At 45.8% G+C, this 25,822-nt stretch overlaps 3 protein-coding genes across 8 annotated transcripts in view; 2 read left to right on the plus strand and 1 right to left on the minus strand.

Annotated features, from left to right (window-relative positions):
• LAMTOR4 (late endosomal/lysosomal adaptor, MAPK and MTOR activator 4) overlaps positions 1-2,792 on the plus strand; it is a 52,453-nt gene extending 49,661 nt beyond the window's left edge. The window contains exons 7-8 of one of the 3 annotated variants that reach the window (XM_013995418.2): positions 84-208; positions 2,670-2,792. In XM_013995418.2, the coding sequence (XP_013850872.1) occupies positions 84-208; positions 2,670-2,687 (143 nt within the window). In that variant the 3' untranslated portion in view covers positions 2,688-2,792. Of the gene's footprint in view, positions 1-83; positions 383-2,669 lie in introns of those variants that run through there. The other 2 variants (XM_013995420.2, XM_021086208.1) reach the window with 2 other exon arrangements.
• On the minus strand, positions 231-6,850 carry GPC2 (glypican 2). Its single transcript, XM_003124340.4, has 10 exons — positions 6,218-6,850; positions 5,423-5,581; positions 4,776-5,098; positions 3,922-4,002; positions 3,008-3,170; positions 2,637-2,767; positions 2,301-2,447; positions 2,070-2,209; positions 1,802-1,977; positions 231-1,087 (listed from the first exon to the last, which is right to left on the minus strand). The coding sequence occupies exons 1-10, from the start codon at positions 6,381-6,383 to the stop codon at positions 840-842; spliced, it is 1,734 nt and encodes a 577-aa protein (XP_003124388.1). The 5' UTR covers positions 6,384-6,850; the 3' UTR covers positions 231-839.
• STAG3 (stromal antigen 3) overlaps positions 6,910-25,822 on the plus strand; it is a 35,991-nt gene continuing 17,078 nt past the window's right edge. For 2 of the 4 annotated variants that reach the window (XM_021086216.1, XM_021086217.1), the window contains exons 1-12: positions 6,910-7,276; positions 7,929-8,111; positions 9,824-9,926; positions 10,320-10,436; positions 14,095-14,191; positions 14,930-15,006; positions 15,489-15,693; positions 16,099-16,250; positions 22,361-22,434; positions 24,636-24,759; positions 25,216-25,314; positions 25,518-25,597. In XM_021086216.1, coding sequence (XP_020941875.1) covers positions 7,939-8,111; positions 9,824-9,926; positions 10,320-10,436; positions 14,095-14,191; positions 14,930-15,006; positions 15,489-15,693; positions 16,099-16,250; positions 22,361-22,434; positions 24,636-24,759; positions 25,216-25,314; positions 25,518-25,597 — 1,301 coding nt within the window. In that variant the 5' untranslated portion in view covers positions 6,910-7,276; positions 7,929-7,938. The remainder of the gene's footprint in view (positions 7,277-7,928; positions 8,112-9,823; positions 9,927-10,319; positions 10,437-14,094; positions 14,192-14,929; positions 15,007-15,488; positions 15,694-16,098; positions 16,251-22,360; positions 22,435-24,635; positions 24,760-25,215; positions 25,315-25,517; positions 25,598-25,822) is intronic. The other 2 variants (XM_021086215.1, XM_021086218.1) reach the window with 2 other exon arrangements.

The raw sequence follows: 25,822 nt of genomic DNA on the forward strand, positions 1-25,822 counted from the left end.
CGGGGGCAGTGGTGTGGTCATATTAATGACGCATTGGCTCCAAAAGAATTTTGCCAGTGCCCACAATTCTCCCCACTTTGCAGATGAAGGTGCTCAGATCCGGAGGGTGGACAGCTTGCCCATACTCAATCCCTGGGGAAGAGGTTCCAAGAGAGGCAAGAAGCAGGCAGAAAATGAGCTGTCAGTCACAGAGGCTTGGGGGCTGAAGGTACAGAAAGTCACACACAGTGTTCAATAAATTAGCAGTTTATTTATGGAATAAACACTGAAGCATGAAATGAGTAAGCTTGTGAAGGATGTGGTGGATGGCAGAGGCCATGAGATGAACTTTTTTTTTTTTTTTTGGCATTTAGTTTAAAAAATTGATACTGAAAAAACTCAATAGAACCCAGGTCCATAGAGCCTGACATCCTATTCACACCCACCCTGGTCCCCTGCCCTGCACCCCATCAGCACCCAGCTTTGTCTGTTTCTGAGACTGGGTGCCCCCACCCATTCCTACTTCCAACTTCCTTCAGACCCACCCCTCCCTCTCTCCTGGTTGCAGCTGACCACCAGCCCAACCACAGAGGCTGGGCTGGAGAGACCACACCTCCTTCCTACATAAATACCCGCAGCCCCTCCTCCCCAGATACTAAATGAAAAAATAAACATTGTGAACACCCTCCCCCAACGCACCAATGGAAATCTTCTGGATTTGGGGCCCCAGCCATTCACCCAAAAAGTCCTTCTTCTAGCCTCTCTGCAGCCCCCTTCGACTCCTCCCCAGACCCTCTGGGGGGCGGGGGGAGGAGGGGAAGGGCCATGAACCCTTCTGATGCCAGGGCACCCCTCCCCTGTTATCGAGGTCCAAGCAGGGCGAGGGCTGAGAGGAAGAGAATGAGGAGAGGTTGGGCATGAAAACCAATAGATGTCCCTCCAGTCCTGTTCCTGTCCTGGTTGTGGCGGATAAGGACATTGCCTCCTTTACCCCCAGCACTATCCCTTCGAGGAGGGCGAAGAGGCCGGCCTGGGGGGGCCGCAGCTGCTGCCCCAGCCATCCAGTCATCTGCATAGTGCTGTCCCTCTCCGGAGCCGCTAGCGTCCTCTGCAGGGTGGAGGAAGATCAGAAGAAGACAGGGATGGGAAAGAGAGGTAGCAAGAGATGGGGAGAGAGAAAGAAATGCAGGCAGGGAGGAAAAGAACTCGTGATAAAAACAGTGAAGGAGGGGAGCAGGCAGGTTGGGAGGAGGGAGAAAGTGAGTGGCAGGAAGGCAAGGAGTGAGAGATCAGACATGGGAATAGGCAAAGAAAACAAGAGACAGGAAGAGACGATGAGACAGAGACAGAAAAGAGAGACAGATGGGGAGAGAGGATAAACAGAAAAAGACAGAGAAAACAGACACAGAGGCAGCAGCGAGCAGACGGGAAGGGGTGGGGAGGAGAGACAGAGACAGTGGGAGAAAAGAAAAAAATGTAAATGCCTTGTTTTTCTCTGGCAAACTCTACCCCTACCCCACTTCCCCACCGCCCCGGATCGCCGCCCTCCCCAGTCTCTCACAGCCCACTGCCCACTCTCAGGAGCTTCCGTCCAGTTCTGTAAGAATGTTTGGTGTCTTCCCGCGCATTGGTTTTCTACGCCCCTTCCTTTGAGATAAGCGTTGCGTACGTGCGTGTAAATTGAGTGAGGGAATGAATGAACGGTAACTGAGATGCCAGGGGAGGAGCTACAGAAGGCAGGGGGCGGGGTTACGGTTTGGCCGGGGTCCAATCACGGACAGCTGGGAGGAGCGAGGCCCTCGCTCCGCCCCCGGGGTCTCACCCCAGTCCTCCTGCTCCAAGTCGCGTCCTTGGGCGGCCGCCTTCATCCTGCTCGTGGCCGCCCGCAGCTTCAGCCGCCGCCTCCGCGTCTGAAGGTCGGGGCTCGAGGCTTCCGCATCCAGCTCTGGGTTGTCGAGGTGCTGAGCCTGGGAGCCCCCAACCACGGGTGACAAGTACCTGCGAGCAGAGCAGCCCCAAAGCCTCCCGCCCCGCCCCCGGGGTCGCCCGCCCGCCCGCCGCCGCCGCTGCCACTGCCGCCCCGCTCTCACCGGCCCTGCCCAGCTCCGGTCCAGCAGGGCGACGCCTCCTGCGAGAGGTCCGCCGCCATGCGGGGGTCCCCGCACACCGCCAGGGGCAGCCCGGCCCAGAAGCCTCTCACTCGGCTCAGCCGCTCGCGGAGCTCCCACACCTGGGCGCAAAGAGAGAGCCGGGCGGAGCTGGAGCGCGCGCCCCCCGCCGCGCCCGCGCCCCCGCCCCCGCCACGCCCGCCCCCTACTCACCAGCTGGGGCAGGCTGGAGCCCGCAGCGGTTGCCGGCCGCTCCTCCGCCGCCGCCGCCGACCAGAGCCGGCTCACCTCTTCCCGGGGGGCCGGGGCTCGGCGGGCGCGGGCCGGCGTGGGTTGGGGGCTCCCACACTCCTGGAACACCTGCGGCATCGGGAAGAGATCCCCGACCCCCCACAAACAGTCATCCTGTGGACAAACCCACACTCCAGTCGCCCGCAACACCCCAGTTTATCCGGAGACCCTACGGTGACTCCCTGACACCCCACTTTCCCCCGACTCATCTCTCTCCTGTCCTCCCTCCAACCCCCTCCCTTCTCCTGGCCCCTGTACCTGGGCTGACACCCCCACACTGTTTTCCTGCAGATGCATCAAACCTTCTGAGATCTTCGCCCCGATGGACTGGGCTGCTAACTCAAAGGAAAAGGGGCCCTGGATCTTCTCAGCCAGGAGCAGGAGACCATCTTGAAAGAGAGGAAGAGAGAAAAGGTGAAATGAAGGGACATTCATTTCTGAGATTCTCACTGAACTGGGAAGTTCCCACAGATCTGGCCCGGAGGGAAGCAGCAAGTCTTAGATGGGGGCAACTCACAGGAGAAGAGCCCCGTCCTCTCCCCTCAATGCTGCTTAAAACTCCCTCCCCAGTCCCCACTGTCCACCCCCACGCAGACAGCCCCCTCCCAGGCTTTCCTGAATCCCCTCACCCAGGTAGGGCCCCCAGTCAGGATCCAATCCCTGGCTGCCGATACAGCCATGGGCCACGTTGAGGCAGAAGCCCCGGCAGGGTGGCAGCGAGGGGACCCCCCGGCAAAGGGGGCAACCTGTCAGACGCATCACAGCCCGCCTGCAGCCTTCGGACATCGGCATCTGGGAGCAGAGAGCAGGGCTGTGTCATCCACAGACACCGTGGCTACCTTCAGCCAAGCCTGGTGCCGGGCACGGAGAGAAACCAAACCTCCCACCCCACTTTTCCCAAGCTCTGCACGTGAACATCTAGAGCTGGGCATGAACATCTAGAATTGATGACCCCATGCGGCATCAGGAGTGATCCCAAGACTGCCACAGATCTGAGGAGGGAGCTTCCTAAGGGCCAGGGTGCAGACACTGCTTCTTGGGAAAGATGGAACTAGAAGGGTGGTGGGGGTGAGGGTGGGGGTCTGAGAAAAGGTTCAAGGAAAAGAGTGAGCCCATCCTGGTTGTGGAGAAAGGAGACTGACGATGCAGGAGGTAAGGCTGGGAGGTTAGAGAAGAATGGGCAGTTGAGAAAGGGCCTTGAAAGCCAGGCCAGGAATCTGGCCTCCAGCAGCAGGGAAGAGGGAGCCACTGAGGGGTCCTGGGGAAAACCAGGAGGGCCAGTACTCCAATCTCAGAGATGCTCGGAGCAGGCCCCCAGCGTATGGCAGGGGTAAGAGTCATCAGAGGGTCAGAGGTGGGAGGAGGTCAAGGGTCATAGCACAAGGGAGACGCTAGCCTTCCTGTTTTACTCGGGGATGCCAGGGCCTTGAGGCTGATATGGGAAGGCCCAGGCCCTCCCTATCCTGCCAGTTGGCACCTGACTCTTTCACATGGGGCCTCTCCTACTTCTTCCTCTCCCTCCCTGGGCCCTGCCGCCTCTAACCTTAAGCGTTTCGCTGACCACATCTCTTCCAGTCTCCAGGCCCTGGACAAAGGCCCGGGCAGCTACCAGGGCCCGAGTTATCTGGGGAAGAGGAAAGAAGGTGAGAAAAAGCACAGCATTGTCGAGGGTCCGTCAACACTGGGGCCAAGAGACTGCACCAAGGGGATGAGCAGTTGGGGGTGAGGTTTGTTGGGTTATCTTGGGATTCTTAGGAATGTCAAGTGGCAGAGGGAGGCAGGTTTGAGAGGCTCAAAGGAATCCTAGTCTAGAAGGATCAAGAGAAACTGGGCTTGGGAAGAGGTGGAGGGATTATGTTTTGCAGGGCTTGGAGTCAGAGAGACTTGTATCGGAACAAATTCTGAACTTGATGCTGGGAGACCTGGCTATGAAATACAGCTCTGCCACTTATTGGCTGTGAAGCCTTAACCTCTGGGAGGTTCAGTTTTCTCGTCTATAAAATAGGAATGCTAATATCTACCTTGTCAAGTTATGATTTCAATTAAATGAGATACTATAAGTGAAGTCCTTCTCAAATATTGTGTCTAGTTCTCAGTTGAACCAGAGGAAGTCAAGATCTTAGGGATTAGGGAGGAGGTGGCAGAAAGGGGGGGGGCAAGAGCAGGTAAGTGGATCAGTGACTTGTGTGAAACTAGGACACAGAATGGCAGGGGGGTTGAGAGGGGCATTCAATTAAAGCAGACCAAGGAGCACTGAGTTAGGCTGAGGTGACAGCGGCTCAAGGTGGGGGTCACCTTGCCATGCAGGGATAGGGGGTGACTGGGTTAGAGGTGAGTGCACAGTTCAGAGGTCACTATGTCAGAGGTAGCTGAAGCTCAGGCCTTGGGGCCCCTCACCTGCAGGCGGAGGCGGCGGGGTGAGTCCCCGAAAGGCTTCAGAGAGTCATCAGCAGAGGAGGCCAGGCGTGTGAGGCAGAACAGGTAGTCGGGGGAGAAGGTGTACTGTGGGTGTAGCAGGGGGAACATTTTCTCCAGGAGCTGAGCCCAGAAATCCACCAAGGCATCATCTAACCCCGCACCGGACCTCTCATAGTAGTCCCGTAGCCGAGAGAACAGGCCACTGAATAAGAGGGTGTGCTGGGCATACAGGCGGCCGAAGGAGCGGTGGAAGAGCAGGGACAGGGAGTGCTCAGCTGATGACAGCATCTCCCGAAAAACATCTGTGGCAAGTGCAGAGAAAGGGATGAGAGGTGGGGTGAGAGAAGGAAGGGAAAGAGAAGTAGCAGAGGCAGGAAGAGATGGGCATGAGGAGAGAAAAAAAAGGCAAGTGAGTTAGAAATTAAGCAACTCTCAGAGTCCTGGGCAGACTGGGGATGGGGCGGGGTGGCAACAGGACCCTGAGAGAACCTAGAGTGGGGATGTCTGGACTAAGCCAGGGCCAGAGGGCCTTAGGGATGGAGTAGGGCATGGGGACAGGATGCTTGCTGGAGTCATGAGCACAGAGAGGAGGTGTGATGCCGCGTTTGGGGATGCCAGGTCCTCACCATCAAATTTTCTGTGCCGGGCAGCCAGTGTGTGAACCAAGAAGGAGCCGTTCTCCTCTACCAGGCCTCGGAAGGTGGTCTCAGTCTCCCAGGTCAGCCTCTGCTCTATTTCACTGGAACAGCAGGTGTACTCCTGGGGACAGATCCGGAGGTGCTCACCTGGACAGGGGAGACATGAAAGAATGGCAGGAGGTGATGTGAAATTCCTTCCTTCTGCCTATCTCTGGCAGCCAGTCTTTCTCTTCCACCTGCCTTGTTTCTTTTCTATTGTCTGCCACCTCATTCCCACCTGGCCCTACCCCTTCCTTATTGTCACCTCGACCATCGCAGATCCACTGCCATTAGCTTTGGGTTCAAGCAGGGATGGGCCGATTTAGTGATTTAGAGGGTCCTCAGGTAGCCTCCCTAACATGGCACACCCCAGCCCTCTAAGGACTTACAGGAGGGCTTCAATGGGAAGAATGGGGTTTGGAGGAGTGGGGTTACTCGGGTACGAAAGAATTATCACAGAAGGGGCTCAGAGAAATGCCAGGGGGAAATTAGGATGTAAAGAAAGAAACAGGGGTGCTAATTACTAGAAAGGGATTCCTGGGGTGGGGGTGGAGTAGAGAGCTATTATGTGAGGGGTGTAACTGTGATCCTGGTAAAGAAGTTCAGGAGAAGAGACATTATTACTATGAGATGAAAGGTTATTACAACGGCTACTCTTAAAGGCAAGAGAGTCATGAGATGAGGAGGACCGGCCCCCGCCCTCCTCCCTCGCCCCAATTCTCTAGTCTTCCTCTTTCTCCTCACCTGAGATCAGGGCGGGAGGGAGTAGGCTTAAGCTATATCCCCGGGCCCCCAGGATCTGCCGGGTCTCAATGCAACTCCGGGTGACCTTTGCCTCGATACCAGGTCCAGGACCAGGACCGGGACACAGAGGCAACAGCAGAAGCAGAAGAGATCGCAGAGCGTACATAACTGCTGCCACCTCGGGACGGCAAAGTGGGTGCTAAGGAGGAAAGAAGAGCCCCTCGAACTCGGGAAGCCGGTTCTCTGCCGCGGGACCGCCCTGTCGGCCAGAGAAAGAGCGCGACCTCCGAAAACTGAACACTGGCAGAATAGAGGGACCAGGAGGCATCTGCCGAGACAATGGGAGCTGGGAGCCGGACAGGGGGCGGGAACCGAGGCGGGGGCCCGCCAATAATGGTTAGCAGCCAGCCTCAGGGGCGGGGTGAAGAGAGAAATTAAGCCAATGTACTGGGGAAGCTCAGCATGGGGGTGGGACTCGGCCGGACTGAGGGGGTTGGTGGGGGAGGGGCGTGGCCCTCCTCAGGGGCGTGGCGATCCCGTTCGGAAGGCGGGGCCTGGTGGAACCCAGCCTATGGCAGTTGAGAAGCCAGATTAAAGGCGCTACTACTAGCCTAGTGTGAACCCCGGCCAGTGGAGAGGGAAATTGGAGGCGGAGGGGCGGGGGCGGGGCCGGGGCCCGGGCGGGGCCTGGACAGGGCTGGGAGGAACCTCAGCCAAACCAGGCGGCCAACGCGCCGCAACCCACGTGACACGGAGGCACGCTAGACAACTTGTGGTCACACGAGGCTGTGGGAGCGGCCTGACTGGAACGTGCTGAGCACGAGCTTGCACACGCCCAAGCCTCGCGACAATTGTCGGCCCTGAGACTAGCCGTTGGGCTCGCGCCTGCGCACAACGCAGCTCGCGCCTTCCCGCGTTTTTCTGGATTCTTCCACCGCAGGAAGGGAAGCGGTGGGCGCCTGTCCAGGACGGGAGGGGACTACAGAGACCCGGGGGACCCGAGGCAGTGGCTTTTCCTCAACGTTGCTCCGCCAGAAGTCGCTGTTCCGGGCTCAGACAGTGAGACTTATCTTTGACCCAAGCGTTCACCCTTTCCGTTAGCACTCTGACTTTGAGAGGGGACCCTCTCTCCTCTGTACCTCAGAGACCAGGAACCCAAAGGGCTGGTGGTCGCTCCTGAGTGGTTAGACGGCTCCTGAATCCCAAGAAAAGAGGCCTGGGGTGGAGCAGAGGTCCCCCCGCCGGCCCCCCTTCTGGAAAAGTGGAGAACGCAGGCTTTCCCTGAGTCCTTAGGCGTTTCCGCTAGGTTCTCAGGGCGCTTCTGGCGCAAAAGCGTTAAGCGCGTCCCACTTGGTCCTTGGGCATCAGGTTCTAACGTTGTAGAAACTCAAGTCTAGGTGCTTTTAGGGTTTTGGTTTTTGTTGCTGTTTTCGTCTATTGTTTGTAACAGGTGAGCTGGTTCCACAGCTGCCCTGGTGCGCGCCTTGCTCCGAGCTTGGAGAGCAGCTCTGAGGCCAAGGTCGGCGTCGGGGGCGGGGGGTGGTTACCTCCCTGAGGCCTCAGGTCAGGGCTCTTTCGCCGTCTGGCTTTTGGTGGGTCCCCCGCCCCCCACCCAGTTCCGGAGCACTTCTCTTGGAAAGAAAGGGGTCGTAGGGGCCAGGGCTGGGGACGCGGTGGGTGGACAGGAAGCCTTCCCTCCCTCTCCTCCCAGCTGGACCAGCATGCCCACCCTGCGGTCATCCTCCTCCCGGCCCCAGAGCTCCTCCTCCCCCAGCAGCGAGTCCTCCCCGCTGCAGAGAGCCGTGGGGCCTGGGCCGAGGGGCTTGTCTGCGTCTTCTAGTTCATCTGTCTCCGTGCCCTGTGATGACTGGGACTCGAACCAGGCTTCAAAGGGGTGAGTGGAGTCAGTGAGAAGCCATTGCATTGTCCGCAGCTTTCCCTTTGGTCATTTTGCGGCGGGGATAGTAACATGCGTGTGACTGTAAAAAAGATAGGAGATGCTGGGCTGGTTCAGAACAGTGGGGGGGAAAAAAAAAAAAAACAAACCAAACTCCTTGACAGTTTCGGAGTTCCCGTCGTGGCGCAGTGGTTAGCGAATCCGACTAGGAACCATGAGGTTGCGGGTTCGGTCCCTGCCCTTGCTCAGTGGGTTAATGATCCGGCGTTGCCGTGAGCTGTGGTGTAGGTTGCAGACGCGGCTCGAATCCCGCGTTGCTGTGGCTCTGGTGTAGGCCGGTGGCTACAGCTCCGATTAGACCCCTAGCGTGGGAACCTCCATATGCGGTGGGAGCGGCCCAAAGAAATAGCAAAAAGACAAAAAAAAAAAAAAGAACGGTGATTCTTCCCCCAGCTCTGCTGGCTGTTTTTTCAGCTGCCCTGCATGTTGGCGGCGTCGAGAATAATCCATCCTGTTGTAAAGCCGTCATTCAACTTACCTAACCCTTTCTCGAACACGTTTGTATGCTCAGCACAGGCAGCTTCTGGTGGGGCCAAGAGATGGGGAAAAGGGAATCGAGTTCTTTGTTCCCTGACAACTAGTATATAGTTTTTATTGGTGGTCTGTAGTTGCTTTATTTGGGAATTTTATAAACAGGTCCGTATTTGTTATCATATATGATATTTATGATAGCATACTTTGTGTAAGTATACTTTGGGTTGGATTTTTTTTCCCCCTCAGTCTCTTCCAGGAAAAAATAATCCCATACAAGGTATGATTTACACTCCCCCCCCCCCCCCCCCCCCCCCCGCTCGCCTTTTTTTAGGTCTGCACCTGCAGCATATGGAAGTTCCCATATTGAGTCAGAGCTACAGCTGCTGGCCTACATCACAGCCACAGCAAGGCCAGATCCCTTAACCCACTGAGCGGGGCCAGGATCAAACCTGAATCCTCATGGATACTAGTTGGGTTCGTTTCCACTGAGCCACAGGGGGAACTCCCCCTGGTATTTTTAAAATTGAGTTATAGTTAATGTGTGATATTATATACGTTTCAGTTGTACAACATAGTGTTTCACAATTTTTACAGTTATACTTAATTATAAAAATAAGCCCTGGTAGTTTTAATTGGTCTTTTCTGAATCATTTCTGTTTCTGTCATTGCTGCTCTTTGGGACCAGGTTGTATCTATGTTAAAACTTAACTCTAATGAGTAAGACATGGTGAATTTGTTTCAAGGGGTGAAATTTAACCCCAGGCACATATTAATCTCCTGTTTGTAGTAAGTGATGCAAGACTTCCTGAGCCATGCTGAGTTTTCTCTTCATAGCAGTGGTCTCCCTGCCTGCTTCCATGAATATCTTTTTTTTTTTTAAACGTGAATATCTTATATTTTGATATTCTTATTCAGAGAGGATATTAGAAAAGGGTTGTCCTTTACCAACTTTAGTTCCTCATTGTTTATCTCAAATGCTTTATTCAAGTGAAGGTTTTCCTTTAAGGCATTGTTCCTGTGACATGGCAACAGTAAGCTCATCTTTTCTTAAAATCTGAGTATATTTTTCTCATGGAGGGGGTGTATGGTTAGAAACAGAGAAATTATAATTCATTTACACTCTTATGTATAGGGACTGGGGCGTTGTATCTAAGCAGAACTACACTTCCTCATAGGGATAGTGAATCTTTGTCATCTGGTGAAGACAGTGACTTTGAAGACAGCTTGAGACGAAATGCGAAGAAGAGAGCAGCAAAACGACCACTCAAGACAACCCCAGTGAGTCAGTCAGTTTTCTTTTGTTTTTAAACCTGGTCTGGGAAGCAGCAACATAAAACCTAGAAGAGGCTTGATAGGTTTGATGAAAAGACAAGACTTAGAGAGTGTTAAGGGACACACATAGGAAGGAGGCAGATTTTGAAGGGCAAATAAGAGGAGAGGGTGTTAGGATATAGAGGAATGGGAATGGGGCTAAGGGAATTTTAAAAGGAGAAGAGGTTAGGAATGATAAAGTTAACAATTTAAAAATCAGTTGTTTCTAAGCAGAGTCAGTAACTCAGAACTCTGCTGTGGAATTGGCAATGTAAGCTTACCTGTGTGCTAATGATGAGACCAAGTGTTAATGCCACTTTCACATTTTAAAAATATTCGTGATCTCTTTGTATTTACTAGGTGGCAAAACATCCAAAGAAGGGATCCCGAATGGTACATGCTCGTGGCCAGAAAGAGTCAGAGCCACCAACCAGTAATCTCTTTGATGCTGTGAAAGCTGCCAAAAGTGACATGCAGGTAAAAAGTGCCTCACCTCTGTTTTTCGATACCATCTCACCCCTTGTTGGGTGGAAAGATAAGTGTCTACAAACTTGGTTTAATGTAGACATTTTAGTGAACATAATGTATATCAGGGAAGGCAGATGAGACCACAGTGAATCCTTGGAGTGATGTAAGGGGACTCTCACATGAGAGGAAATATTCCTTTCCTAAAAGTATCACAGAACAGGATAGATTTTTGCTTTTGTCGATTAATGGAAGAGGCAAGGAGAGGCATTAGATAATCTAGAGAAGCAGCATAGATTCAGGTGGCAGCTTGTTTATCGTTGTCACTTTTTTGCTTCACTTTGACAATTATACTGAATTCTTTTTTCCTCCCCACATTTCTTTTTCAATAATTGTATTGTAATTCCATTATCTAAAAATGTGTAAGGGGAGTTTCCGTCGTGGCGCAGTGGTTAATGAATCCGACTAGGAACCATGAGGTTGAGGGTTCCGTCCCTGCGCTTGCTCAGTGGGTTAACGATCCGGTGTTGCTGTGAGCTGTGGTGTAGGTTGCAGACGCGGCTCGGATCCCGTGTTGCTGTGGCTCTGGCATAGGCTGGAGACTACAGCTCCGATTAGACCCCTAGCGTGGGAACCTCCATGTGCCGCGGGAGCGGCCCAAGAAATAGCAAAAAGACAAAAATAAAATAAAATAAAATAAAAATTAAAATGTGTAAGGCTTATATGTACTTTAAAATTTTTTTAGCCGTCACTCAGGTCTCTAGCCCTAGCTTCAGAAATGAAACATTATGGTGTTGCAGAGACCCTGTGTGCCTTCCTTCCACCCTGCTCCCCTAGTCCCCTGACTACCCAGAGATAACCACTAGTATTAGTCAATTTTCTGTCAGTCATTCCCTTGTCTTTTATTATAGTTTTATTGCCAATTTAAACAAATGAATTATTCTTTATAGGATCTCCCGTGACTTATTTCAGTTTCTAATTTACCCATATTGATGTATAAGGTAGATTTTTGTAGTTTTTAGAAAAGTTTTTTTAGAAAAGTTTAAAATTTTCAACCACATGGAGATTTTCTGTTTTGTTGTTGTTACTGATTTCTATTTATTGCATGTGGTCAGAAAATACGGTGACTAGCTCTATGACGTAGCATTTAGTCAGTTTCTAAAACTATTGTACATGTGCTTGAAGAGGATGTGTGTTCTTCATTTGTTGGGTGCAGTGTTCTCTTGGGTGAGATTAAAAAGTGTTAAATGTGATACTACATTGATATTTCTACAGTTTGGGGGGGAGTTTTTGTTTTGTCTGTTTGATATATCAGTTACAGAGGTGTGTTAAAATCTATGAAGGTGACTTTTTCAGTTACTCCTTTTGTATTCATACCCATTTTTGCCTTAAATATCTTGAGGCTTTGTTTCCTAGTAAATTGAACCTTTTGTTATGTACTGACACTTCTTTAATCTTCAGATTTTAAGACAAAAATTTATGTTGCTTTATCTACAATAGCTATGTTTTTGGTTAGTATTTGCCTTGTATCTTCTTCTGTCCTTGCAGTTTCAGTCTTTTGTGCATGTTTGGAGTCTGTGTTTTCTGCATATAGTAAATTTATCTGTGTTATGTTCCTTAATCCATTCTTCCAATTTTTCCTGTAACAAGAGAGCTTAATTCATCTACATTTATTGTCACTTCTGCAATATATACCTACCATTTAATGTTTTCACTTTATCTTGCCTTTTCTGTTTCTTTTTCCCTTTGCTTGCTTTCTTTCGAATTTCTATCTTCCACAAGAACCTAAGCACATTTTAATTCCACTTGCACCTTCCAACTTACATGCTATTTATCATGGAGTGTTTAGTTCTGTCTTTTCCTCCTCTGCCAACAAATATACATCAAAGTTCTAAATGTTTGTTTATACTTACCTACATTTAGTCATTTTCTTTGTTATTTCTTTTCAAATCTCAAATCTTCCACAAAGATTTTTCTTGCTGTCCAAGGTTTATCCTTTAAAATTTCCTTTAGAGTTTACTAACAAAGTCATTTTTTGCTTGTATAAAATCTTTACCCTTGTTCTTAAAAGACTGTTTTTTGGGTATCAGATTCTAAGATGACTTCTTCGTCTGAGCACATGAAAAGATGATTCCACTGCCTTCTAACGCCCCATATTGCTTCTGAAAGTCGACTATCTTTCTAAGTGCTGTCTATACAACAATTTGTAGTGATGGAGATGTATGGTATGACTGCTGTCTGGTACAGTATCCACTAGCCACATGTGGATTTTGAAATGTGGCTGAGGAAATACATTTTTAATGGTCATTATTTGGTTTAATTTTAATTACCACATATGACTAGGGGCTGATGTACTTGTCCATATCTAACTTGTAAATGTTTTCATTTGTAATATTAAATGCAGACCCTTTGTAAGTGATTTGTTTTTGCTTTGACTGTTTTCAAGACTTTTTTCCTTTTGTGTTCTGATTATTACAAGATGTTTGTAGGTGTACATTTCTTTATTATTTATCGAGCTTGAGATTCATTTAGGTTCCAGGCTCTGAGGATTGGTGCCTTTTGACAACTATGGAAAATTGTTTTTAAATATTGCCTCTTTCTCATTTTGTTATCTACTTGTAGAATTTATTTAGACATCATTAGAAGTTCTCACTCTATTCTCCATGTCTTAATAGCTCTTTCATTATTTCTTTTTGTCTCTTCTGGGCTGCATTTTGGATCATTTCTTTGACTTAATCTTTCAGTTCACTCATCTTACGTTGGGCTATGTCCAGTCTGCTTTTAATCCATTCATTGAAGCTTCAAATTTTATTTACCATTTCTACAAATTTTATTTGACCCCTTTTCAAACTTACTTGGCTCTTTCAAGCTTTTTTTAAATTTATTTAATCATAGAAACAATAATTTTATAACTTTATTGTCTAAAGCCTGTGAATATAATTCTGACTGCTTTTCTGCTAATTCTAACTTTCAGTGCCCTGTTTCTTTACTAGGTCTTACTGTGAGCCACTCATTTTCCATGTAGCTCTATGTGTTGGAATTCTTTGGGGCCTAGATTGAAAGTGGTTAAGAGAGGAAACTTGTTTTCTTCTGGTGGTTGAATGGTGACATTCCAGAATCACTTTTAATTCTCTGATTGAGATTATTTTGATCATATAGGTAATATGGATCTGAACTGCAAATACAGATCTGAGAGCTGGCTTGTGGTAATGAATTCTTAGGGGACACTTCTTTTCTTCCCTTCTCTCCCACAGTAAGGTCATAAAAAGCTAGTTTCTTTGCTGTCCTCTTTTGACCTATAGGTTTATTTCTCTTTCTTTCATGAGGATGTGACTCTTTGTAGGACCCTGTCTTTGGACTACACATATTGGAAGCCCTTTAGTCTCTAGCTTCGTATGCTCTACATTCCTTGCAGCCATTTGGATAGAAAGGGTTCCCAGGCCTTAATAGAACCCTCAGATCAAAAGTTTGCTTGTCTCCCAGAATTGCTACCTTCACTTCATTTTTGGATTTTATGGAGTTCTACCTTTCATTGTAATTCAGCTGTGCATTTTAAAAGATGTTTTAAGTATTTTAATCAGAAGTTTAGATACTTTAATTGGGAAGATTATACCAAATTTCTAGTCTGTCATATTGCCAGAACTAGAAGTCATCCACATTATTTTCCTAGTCTTTGGTAGATGAGTGGCTGGATAGCTACAAGCAAGACCAGGATGCAGGATTCCTGGAGCTCATTAACTTTTTCATCCGATCTTGTGGATGTAAAGGTGAGGAAACCCCTGCCCTCTTCTAATCCCCACCCTTTTGCTCCTATATTATGAACCTTTTCCTCCATTTAGGTGAGTTGGATTAGGCATATCCTAAATAAAGGGAGAAAGTTTTAAAGCGTAAGAAAAGTTCATGTATTTAACTAGTATCACCTACATTTTGATTCGTAAATAGGGTAGTGATTTAGTAAGAAACTGTATTGGTTTGAAGACAAGACACTTTGGAGAAGAATAATCATGTTAATGTGATGATATGGCGTTTACATATTTGGAAATGGACCATCAGACTTTTAGCCTTTCTTTCTCTAAATGAAATAGTCTTTTGTTTTCTTATTCCTTATTTCTCAGCCACTTCATCTCATATTTCTCCACTGAAGCTGTGGGCCTCCAGGTACCCAGAGGCCATGACCTAATTTACCAGGGCAGATAGTCTTATAAGACGTAGGGTTGTATTATAAGAATCCAGAATCTGGCCTAGTTTTTTAAGTTTGTTTTTTGTTTGGAATATTTTTTTTTTAACCACAGTTTTCTACTGTTTGATTCCCTTGGGTTTTCTAGCGTGGTTGCGTTATACCAGATCCTCAGGTGGTAGCAGTTTTATGACTAGGATTCAGGTCTTCTGATTTGCTACCTAAGCTCTTTTCATTATATTCCCTAGCTCATCATCAAATGTATATGTAAATGGTCATGGTGTCCTGTTATTTTCCTTCTAAGTACCTGATCCCCTCCATTCTTCAGGCACTGTGACCCACGAGATGTTCAAGAAGATGTCCAACTCAGAGATCATCCGGCACCTAACAGAACAGTTTAATGAGGTGGAGGAAGATGATCCAGGATCCTCTTGCCACTCTTATTTCAAAATACAAGGCCTTTTACCCCCTTTTTCCTGATTCTGGGAAATAGGATAGCTTTTAGAAGAGGAAATTTAATCTCTTAGGAGCAAAATGACTTATACACATTATCTGAATATACCTCTAGAGTTGAAAACGAGGTATAACAGTGATACATCTTTATTGTATGTTGGGGTTTTTTTGTTGTTGTTGGGATTTTTTTTTTTCTTTTTTTTTGCTGCTCCTGTGGCATAGGCAAGTTCTCAGGGCCAGAAATTGAACCTGCGCCACAGAAGCAGCCCATGCTGCTGCAGTGACAACAGCAGATCCTTAGCCCGCTGTGCCACAAGGGAACCCCTGTACTATTGGGTTTTGATATTCAGTCCCTGTGACTTCATAGTCATAATAATAACTATATGGTAAATAGAGTAATAAATTTTCCATCCTTTTCATAAACCCTTCTATAGGACTCAGGAGACTATCCTCTGACAGCTCCCAGCCCATCCTGGAAGAAGTTCCAGGGCAGCTTCTGTGAATTTATAAGGACACTGGTCTATCAGTGCCAGTACAGCCTCCTCTATGATGGCTTTCCTATGGACAACCTCATCTCTCTGCTCACTGGCCTCTCAGACTCCCAAGTCCGTGCCTTCCGTCACACTAGCACCCTGGCTGGTAAGTGGTCATTTTTACTGTGTAAGTGTTCTGGGGGTTGGTGGAACTTGCCTTTCTTCTCTAGTCTTGGATCTTCTTTCTTCCTTGCATTCTAGCTCTTTACTTCAAGGTCATGCTTTTTTTATCCTAAACTTTCATACAGTTTCTTGCTAATGGATTTGTAGAAAGAGGTGGATCACAGCGAGTTTCCTGCCTTACCTTGTTTCTCATGCATAGGGATATGCAAAGGATTAAAAGAAGCCCAGTAGAGTTAGGGAGAGAAAAAGTCCACTCCAGAACAGGGAGTTTTAGGTTTTTAGGGTCACCCTACTCTAGCTTTTCTTTATTCATAGGCCCTTTTTGAACCTACCCTTCCTCATCTGATTTAAGTAATGATTTCCCTATATTATTTTTACTGACTCAAAGCCATGAAGCTGATGACCTCCTTGGTAAGAGTTGCCCTCCAGCTGAGTCTGCACAAGGACAACAATCAGCGTCAGTATGAGGCTGAACGAAACAAGGGGCCAGGACTGAGAGCGCCTGAGCGACTAGAGAGCCTGTTGGAGAAACGCAAAGAGGTGAGAAGTGCTCCTTGCCTCTTCTCTCCCCATCTCCTGGCTTCCTTCCACTGCTGCTGCCCACCTTATCAGTCCTCAAGCACTTCTCTCTTCTAAGGCACAGGCTCCCAGGCAATCTTTCAGAACATAAATGATGGAGTCTGGCAATAGTTTAATAGACCCATCCTGTCAGTGGTCATTGCATGCTCATCTTGTTTCTGCATTGTGGGCTCAATAAATCATTTCTAGTTTAGAGAAAATTTTAGAGTTCTCTATAATTCCACTTTGCTCAGTTTCCATGGCTACATTCATCATCACAACTGTTTAAGTGTTGTGCCTGCATCTTGTGCAAGGAGTTAAGTATTGACTTGTCAGGTGTACAGTATACAAGTTACCACAGGAGTACTGAGGGCCAACCACTGCTGAGGGTGGCCAAATTCTCTAGGAATGGAAAGGACGTAGGCCTTAAAGTCATTCCTGGGTTTAAATTTTGTTCCAGTTAGCTATTAGCTCCATGATCTTATGTAATCTTTAAGCTTCAGTTTCCTTTCCTTTAAAAAGGGCATAATTTTTTGAATGAAGGTTAAATGAAATAATGGGTAAGTTGCCTGGCTTGACACATAGTGGGTACTTGCTTTATTTCCTTTTAAATTTGAAGAAGACCACTGGAGGATGTAAACCCTAACAAAATCTTTTACACTGATTAAACCTTCAACAGCTATGTCTATTGTGAAGCTAACACTGACTTTCCCCCCATTTCTCCTAAATATCTTGAGACCTTCCCCACCATGAGGTTGGCAGGCCTCACCATGTCTAACTGTACCAACTGACTGTTGTCCAGCTCTCACCAAAGATCTCTTCCACGCTGAATCATTAGAAAAGGAAACATTCTACTTCCCTGCTTCTCTTTTGCTGTTTTCACTGTCAGTATGATCTTAAACTCTATGTGTATTAGGTATGTCTCAAATCTTAAATTATATACTCTAGAGTGAATCCTTTATTTGGACTTCTCTGGGCTCTTGCTTCATCAGTTATCATTCTGCTTTTTGTTTTTAATCTCTCCCTCCCCAGTGTTCTCCTCACTCCACTTATAAATGTATGTAAGCCCTTGAATCTTTCCTTCAATCTTCTATGAGCTATCCTTCCCTTTTAGTATTTCCTTACTTCCTTGATATCCATCTGAATCCTTTTCACTACCTAGCTTCTGTCCTCTTTTTTTCTTTCAAATTATTCTTTCCAAATCAGTGACTTTTTAATTCCCATAGCCAGTGGCCTTCTCTCAATGTCCCTTTTTCAGACTTACGTAGAATTTGGTACTGATGACCTACCCACCTTTCCTCCTTCCCTCTTTCTCCTTTGTTTTCTTTTAAATATGAAATTTTCCAAACATGCAAAATAGCAGAGGAGTTCCCATTGTGGCGCAGCAGAAATGAATCTGACTAGTATCTATGAGGATGCAGGTTCGATCCCTGGCCTCCCTGGCCTCACTTGGTCGGGGATCTGCTGTTACCATGAGCTGTGGTGTAGGTTTCAGATGCGGCTCAGATCCAGAGTTGCTGTGGCTGTGGTGTAAGCTTGCAGCCCTAGCTCTGATTCAGCCTCTAGCCTGGGAACTTCCGTATGTTGTGGGTGCAGCCCTAAAAAGACAATAGATACCCTGAAAGAATGAATACCATATACTAATTATCTAGATTTAACAATATTTCACTGTATTTGCTTTATCTTTTGTTTTGCTGTTTTATAGTAAAATAGGGACATACTGATATTTCAACCTAAAGACTTAAATATGTCTTCTAAAAAAAATGACATGCTCCTACATAATCCCAGTAATATTTTCATATCCAAAATATAATATATATGTATATTTGATTATTTTAATTACTCCATGAGTTTTATTACATTTATTGTTGTACAATGATCATCAAAACCAAATTTTATAGCATTTCCATCCCAAACCCCCAGTGCATCCCCCACCCCCCAACCTGTCTCATTTGGAAACCATAAGTTTTTCAAAGTCTGTGAATCAGCATCTGTTCTGCAAAGAAGTTCTTTGTGTCCTTTTTTTTAGATTCTACATTTAAGTGATAGCATTTGATGTTGGTGTCTCATTGTCTAACTTCACTTAGCATGATAATTTCTAGGTCCATCCATGTTGCTTCAAATGCCCTTATTTCTTTCCTTCTAGTGGCTGAGTAATATTCCATTGTGTATATGTACCACATCTTCTTTATCCACTCCTCTGTCAATGGGCATTTAGGTTGTTTCCATGTCTTGGCTATTGTATAGAGTGCTGCAATGAACATCCGAGTACATGTGTCTTTGCGAGTCATGGTTTTCTCTGGATAGATGCCCAGGAGTGGGATTGTTGGATCAAATGGTAATTCTACTTTTAGTTTTCTGAGGAATCTCCATACTGTCTTCCACAGTGACTGCACAGGGGTTGTACCTTCCCACAAACAGTGTAATAGGGTTCTCTTTTCTCCAAACCCTGTCCAGCATTTATTGTTTGTATACTTTTTGATGATGGCCATTCTGGCCAGTGTAAGGTGGTACCTCATAGTGGTTTTGATTTGCATTTCTCTAATAATTAGTGATGTTGAACATTTTTTCATGCTTTTTTTGGCCATCTGTATGTCTTCTTTGGAGAATTGTCTGTTTAGATCTTCTGCCCATTAAAAAAATTTTTTTTTTGTCTTTTTAGCCATTTCTTGGGCCGCTCCCACAGCATATGGAGGTTCCCAGGCTAGGGGTCGAATCGGAGCTGTAGCTGCCAGCCTACACCAGAGCCACAGCAATGCGGATCTGAGCCGAATCTGTGACCTACACCACAGCTCACAGCAATGCTGGATCCCTAACCCACTGAGCAAGAACAGGAATCAAACCCACAACCTCATGGTTCCTAGTCAGATTTGTTAACCACTGAGCCACGATGGGAACTCCTCTTTTGCCCATTTTTTGATGGGGTTATGTGGTTTTTTTTGGTATTGAGCTACAGAAGGTGTTTATAAATTTTGGAGATTAAATCCTTGTCAGTTGTTTAATTTGCAGATACTTTCTCCCATTCTGTGGGTTGTCTTTTTGTTTTGTTTAGGGTTTCCTGTGCAGTGCAGAAACTTTTTAAGTTTAATTAAGTCCCCCACTTGTTTATTTTTGTTTTTATTGTCATTACTCTAGGAGGTAGATCTGAGAAGATGTTGCTGTGGTTTATGTTGGAGAGTGGCCTGTGTTTTCCTCCAAGAGTTTTATAGTATCTGATCTTACCTTTAGGTCTTTAATCCATTTTGAGTTTATTTTTGTGTATGATGTTAGGAAGTGTTCTAATTTTATTCTTTTGCATGTGGCTGTCCAGTTTTCCCAGCACCACTTATGGAAGGGGCTGTCTTTTTCTCCATTGTATATTCTTGCCTCCTTTGTCATAAATTAGTTGACTGTAGGTGCGTGAGTTGAATTCTGGGCTTTCTATCCTGTTCCACTGATCTTTATTTCTGTCTTTGTGCCAGTACCATACAGTTTTGATGACTTTGCATTGTAGTATAGTCTGAAGTCAGGGATCCTGATTCCTCCAGCTCCATTTTTCTTTATCAGGATGTCTTTGGCTATTCTGGGTCTTTTGGGCTTCCAAACAAACTTTAAAATATTGTTCGAGTTCTGTGAAAAATGTCCTTAGTAATCTGATAGGGATTGCACTGAATCTGTAGATTGCCTTGGGTAGTATAGTCATTTTGATAATACTGATTATTCCAATCCAAGAGCATGGTATGTCCTTCCAATTGTTTGTATCATCTTTGATTTCTTTCATCAGCATCTTAGAGTTTTCAGAATAAGGTCTTTTGTCTCTAGGTAGGTTTATTCCTAGGTATTTTATTCTTTTTGATGCAGTGGTAGATGGGATTGTTTCCCTAACTTCTCTTTCTGATCTTTCATTGTTAGTGTATAGAAATGCAGTTGATTTCTGTGTATTAATTTTATATCCTGTGATTTTACCAAATTCATTGATGAGCTCTAACAGTTTTCTGGTAGTGTCTTTAGGATTCTCTAGGTATAGTATCATGTCATCTGCAAATAGTGATAGTTTTACTTCTTCCTTTCCAATTTGGATTCCTTTTATTTCTTTTTCTTCTCTGATTGCTGTGGCTAGGACTTCCAAAACTATGTTGAATAGTACTGGCAAGAGTGGACATCCTTGTCTTGTTCCTGATCTCAGTGGGAATTCTTTCAGCTGATATTAGCTCTGGGTTTGTCATATATGGCCTTTATTAATAATGTTGAGGTAGGTTCCCTCTGTACCCACTTTCTGAAGGGTTTTTATCAGAAATGGGTGTTGGATTTTGTAAAAAGCTTTTTATGCATCTGTTGAGAGGATCATATGATTTTTTATTCTTCAGTTTGTTAATGTGGTGTATCACACTGATTGATTTGCGAATATTGAAGAATCCTTGCATCCCTGAGATAAATCCCACTTCATGATGTACAATTCCTTTAATGAATTGTTGGATTTGGTTTGCTAGTATTTTGTTGAGGATTTTTGCATCTGTGTTCATTGATGAAATTGGCCTGTAATTTTCTTTTTTTGTGGTATCTTTGTCTGGTTTTGGTAGGGTGATGGCAGCCTCATAGAATGAGTTTGGGCATGTTCCTTCCTCTGCAGTGTTTTGGAATAGTTTTAGAAGGATAGGTGTTAACTCTTCTCTAAATGTTTGATAGAATTCACCTATGAAACCATCTTGTCCTGGACTTTTGTTTGTTGGAAGTTTTTTAATCACAGTTTCAATTTCAGTGCTTGTGATTGTCCCGTTCATCTTTTCTGTTTCATCTTGGATTAATCTCAGAAGATTGTACTTTTCTAAGACTGTGTCCATTTCTTCTAGGTTTTCCATTTTATTGGCATATATTTATTTTTTTGGTGGCTGCACCCACAGCATATGGAAGTTCCTGGGCTAGGGATTGAATCTAAGCCATAGCTGTGACTTATGCCACAGCTGCAGCGACAGCAGATCCTTAACCCACTGCGCAGGGCTGGAGATCAAACCCACACCACAGTAGTGACCCCAGCTGCCACAGAGACAACACTGGATCCTTAGTCTCCTGCACCATAGCAGGAACTCCTTATATCCAAAAAATATTAGCAATATGTTTTCTAATCCCAATTCATATTTAAAAATTTCTGTTTGTCCCCAAAATGCCTTTTATATCTGGTTAATTCCAGCAAGGATTTAATGAAGGACTATACATTACATTTAGTTATTGTGGGGTTTTTTCCCCTCTTTTTTTTTTAGGACCGCATGTGTGGCATATGGAAGTTCCCAGGCTAGGGGTCAAATTGCAGCTGCAGCTGCCAGCCCAGGGCAATGCCAGATCCTTAACCCACTGAATGAGGCCAGGGATCGAACCTGCATCCTCATGGATACCAGTTGGATTCCTTACCACTGAGACACAACAGGAACTCCCATTGTGTTTCTTAAGTCTCTTTTAGTCTTATACAGAACCTCTGCCTCCTCTGCTGTTTTTCCCCATTATGTTGATTTATTGAAGAATTGAGTCAGTAAAGAATGTTTCCTTGTAATTCTGCTCCTTGTTATCTGTTATTCATCTAATATAGGGTTTCTCAAGTAGAGGGCTGTCCTGGAATTGCAGGATGTTTACCAGCATCCCAGGCCTCTATCCTCTAGATGGCAGTAGTACCTTCACAGGTTGTGACAACCAAAAATGTTTTCACACACGGCTGAATGTTCCCTGGGAGCATCCAGTTGATGATCACTGATCTTACTCTTCCTTCTCTTTTTTATTGTTAATTCTCCTTTTTGCAAACAGACGACATTTATCAAAAATTTTTCCTCAGTTGTTGTTAGTTAAAAACACATGTTGTTAGTTAAAAACACATGCCAGCCAGGGTCTGTGAGTAGCCAAAGATAGTCACAATAACCAGAAAATTTTTCTAAACACAAAGACATCTCTGAGCCATTAGCTGACTATACAGCTTCTTCCAGAATTATAAGTTTTAAAAGGGAAAATAAGATACCAGGACTTCAGATTGTGTCCTCTAATAAGTAGGAGGAAGACATACTTACATTTTTGTGGCCTTATACTATTGGACAAAAAGAGAGCTTGACCTATTTCTCCCTGTTCTCCAGCTCCAAGAGCATCAAGAGGAGATTGAGGGAATGATGAATGCCCTCTTCAGGGGTGTCTTTGTACATCGGTACAGGTGAGTTACTAGGTTTCTCTCACTGAAGCAGCTTGGTCCTTGGTTATGGAGTGACAAGTAGAAGTGACAAGACCCCCTCCTAATCCTGAGTTATCTGGTTAGTCTCATTGCTAATGCACTTGGAGCAAAAATCCTAACAAATATACAAAATTAGCTTTAATTTATCCACACCCATAAAGGATCGTGTAAGCTCTTCTGAGAGAGAAGATAAAGAGGGTAAAACATTTCTGAGTATTCTACTCCAGTTTTGCCCAGGGCCTCCCCTTCCTCATCTTCCCAGGGCTTGATCTTTGAGAGGACAAGACCCGAGAGCCGAAAGGCAGGTCCTTTCTGAGGGTGTACACCCTGACAAGCCTTTTCCAAGCCCACTTCACTGTGTCTTTCACTGTGCTAAAGGAAGGGGAGTTTTTTACTAGGTAAAGAACTGGTAGAATTAAACGTTGTGGGGAGGGATAAATTGGAGGTTGGGATTGTCATATACAGACTACTATATACAAAATCAACAAGTAACAAGGACCTACTGTACGGAACAGGGAAATCTATCCAGTACTCTTTGATGGTTTATATGGGAAAAGAATCTGAAAAAGAATGGATATATGTATAACTGATTCACTTTGGTATACCTGTGAAGCTAATGCAACAATGTAAGTCAACTATACTGCAATAAAATTTAAAAAAGAAAAAAAAGAAAAAAAAAAACCTAGAATTGAGAAGGTTTTTTTTTTGTTGGTTTTGTTTTTTTTTTTTTTTTGCTTTTTAGGGCCACACCTGTAGCATATGGAGGTTCCCAGGCTAGGGGTCCAATCGGAGCTACAGCTGCTGGCCACAGCCACAGAGGATCTGAGCCGTGTCTATGACCTACACCACAGCTCATGGCAACGCCAGATCCTTAACCCACTGAGCAAGGCCCCGGATCGACTTCATGGTTCCTGGTCGGATTCGTTTCTGCTGCACCACGATGGGAACTCCTGTTTTTTGTTTTTTTGTTTTTTTGGTTGGACCTGCAGCATGCAGTAGTTCCTGGTCCATGGATCAGACCAGAGCTATAGCAGTAACAATGCCAGGTCCTTAACCACTTCCCATCAGGGAACCTCTGAGCACTGGAATTTGTGTCTCACTCTTTTTTTTCTTTTTTTCCATTTTGTCTTATTCTTTTTTTTTTTTTTTTTTTTTTTTGTCTTTTTGCTATTTCTTTGGGCCGCTCCCACGGCATATGGAGGTTCCCAGGCTAGGGGTCGAATTGGAGCTGTAGCCACTGGCCTACGCCACAGCCACAGCAACGCGGGATCCAAGCCGCATCTGCAACCTACACCACAGCTCATGGCAACGCCGGATCCTTAACCCACTGAGCAAGGGCAGGGACCGAACCCTCAACCTCATGGTTCCTAGTCGGATTCATTAACCACTGTGCCACGACGGGAATTCCATTTTGTCTTATTCTTAACTGGATTTCAACCTCTGCCTTTCCAGAACCCCTCTGCTGATTTAATCTTTACTTGAAGTAGACTCAGAATACACATAGATATATTGTATAACACAGAATATAGCCAATATTTTGTAACTGTAAATGAAATACAACCTTTAAAAATTGAGTTGCTGTGTTATATATCTAAATCTTTTGTGATATCGTATGTCTGTGGTATCTCCATTAAAAACATACACATGCAGTTTGGCCAACAGCTAAAATAAGTTCCAAAATCAATTTTTAAAAGGGGCATGTAGGCGAGTTCCCATTGTGGCTCAACAGTTATGAACCCAGCTAGTATCCATGAGGTTGTGGGTTTGGTCCCTGGCCTTGCTCAGTGGGTTAAGGATCTGACGTTTCCATGAGCTGTGGTGTAGGTTACAGATGCAGCTCGGATCTGGCATTGCTGTGGTTGTGGCACAGACCAGAAGCTGGAGCTCCAATTCAGCCCCTAGCCTGGGAACTTCCATATGCTGCAGGTGCAGCCCTTAAAAAAAAAATTTTAAAAATAAAAGGGGTATGTAGGATGAGTTCAAATATTTTATGGGTTGGTTACAGAAAGAAAAGAGTTCATTTTTTAATATATTGCATTCACGTTGGGAGGAGAAAATGAAAGTCATGGTATCTGGTGTTTAGTCAAGAAAACAGATTCTTCTGTGACAAAGAGATACCTGCTAGAATGTAAAGTAAGTTTGGAGAGAAGGTGGTACGAGTCAATTTCTCCCTCTGTGCCTAGGGATGTCCTTCCTGAGATCCGTGCTATCTGCATCGAGGAGATTGGGTCTTGGATGCAAAGCTACAGTACTTCTTTCCTCACTGACAGCTATTTAAAATATATTGGCTGGACCCTGCATGATAAGGTGAAGAGTTGGGTCAGTCCTCTTTCTGGCCTTAGGATGCTTCAACTCTTCTTGGTCCTGCCACTGGATCAAACTCATCAAGACACTGAACTTCAAAATTCCCCCAGTATTGGGGAGGGGTAGGATAAGTTAGGAGAGAGATGCCATATCTAGGAAATTATATGCCTCAAAACCACAGGGAGAAAGACTTTCCCTGTATAAAGGCAAGAAAGTTACTGATGGAGTGGTAATAAAGTGTTAGGGCAGCGGCCAAAAGAGCCTTTCCATTACCCTTGCTAAATTCTGCTGTGATCCTTTTGGACTTCAAGTGAGACAGCAGCTGTTTGTTGTCTCTGAGACATCTCACAGTCCTCGCCATGAGAGGACACCCAGGCCAGAATGGGCGAGGGGAGTCTGGAGGACCAGTGGGGGGAGAGTAGAGGAGGAGTCACTCATATTTCCTTTTCTCCTTAATAGCATCGAGAAGTCCGTCTGAAATGCCTGAAGGCTCTTAAAGGGCTGTATAGCAACAGAGACTTGACTGCACGCCTGGAGCTCTTTACCAGCCGATTTAAGGTAAAATTGGGAGTGTTCCTGTGCTTGGCTTCTGTGGTTCCCATTTCCCCACCTCATTTTCCCATTTCTGTGCTTTTATATATCCATAGCACTCCCAGTATCTGCTTCTACACCTCATTTTTAGGAATCCCTCAGATTCTAAGAGAACATAGTATTTGGCGATGGGTGCAGTGAGGTATCGAGCAATGTTCTCCTTCCTACAGGAGCGGATGGTTTCCATGGTCATGGACCGAGAGTACGACGTGGCAGTGGAAGCCGTCAGTTTACTAACAGTCATCCTTAAGTGAGTCCTGGGACATGGAGAGACAAGCATCTCAGACTTACCTTCTCAGCACCAGACCCTTCCAGAGTCCCATTCCTCCACCAATTATAGGTTGACTCTTGTTTATGTACAGGTTGAAAAACAGAGGTCATTCCTGAGTGCAAGATCTCTGGGGAGGGGGGGACAGTCCCTTTCTTCTCTAACTCTCCATATCCCTCTGTCTTCCACACTTCCCATTTGAAAGTT

The sequence above is a fragment of the Sus scrofa genome, chromosome 3 (assembly GCF_000003025.6).
Source record: "Sus scrofa isolate TJ Tabasco breed Duroc chromosome 3, Sscrofa11.1, whole genome shotgun sequence".
Taxonomy (NCBI): domain Eukaryota; kingdom Metazoa; phylum Chordata; class Mammalia; order Artiodactyla; family Suidae; genus Sus; species Sus scrofa.

Excerpts from the sequence above, each read along its gene's own strand:
- GPC2 (XM_003124340.4), bottom strand. The coding sequence starts at position 6,383 with ATGTACGCTCTGCGATCTCTTCTGCTTCTGCTGTTGCCTCTGTGTCCC. Across the intron at positions 2,448-2,636 it reads GTGTGGGGGTGTCAGCCCAG|GTGTTCCAGGAGTGTGGGAG; the intron begins GTACAGGGGCCA and ends CCGATGCCGCAG. Across the intron at positions 1,088-1,801 it reads CTTGGAGCAGGAGGACTGGG|AGGACGCTAGCGGCTCCGGA; the intron begins GTGAGACCCCGG and ends TCCACCCTGCAG.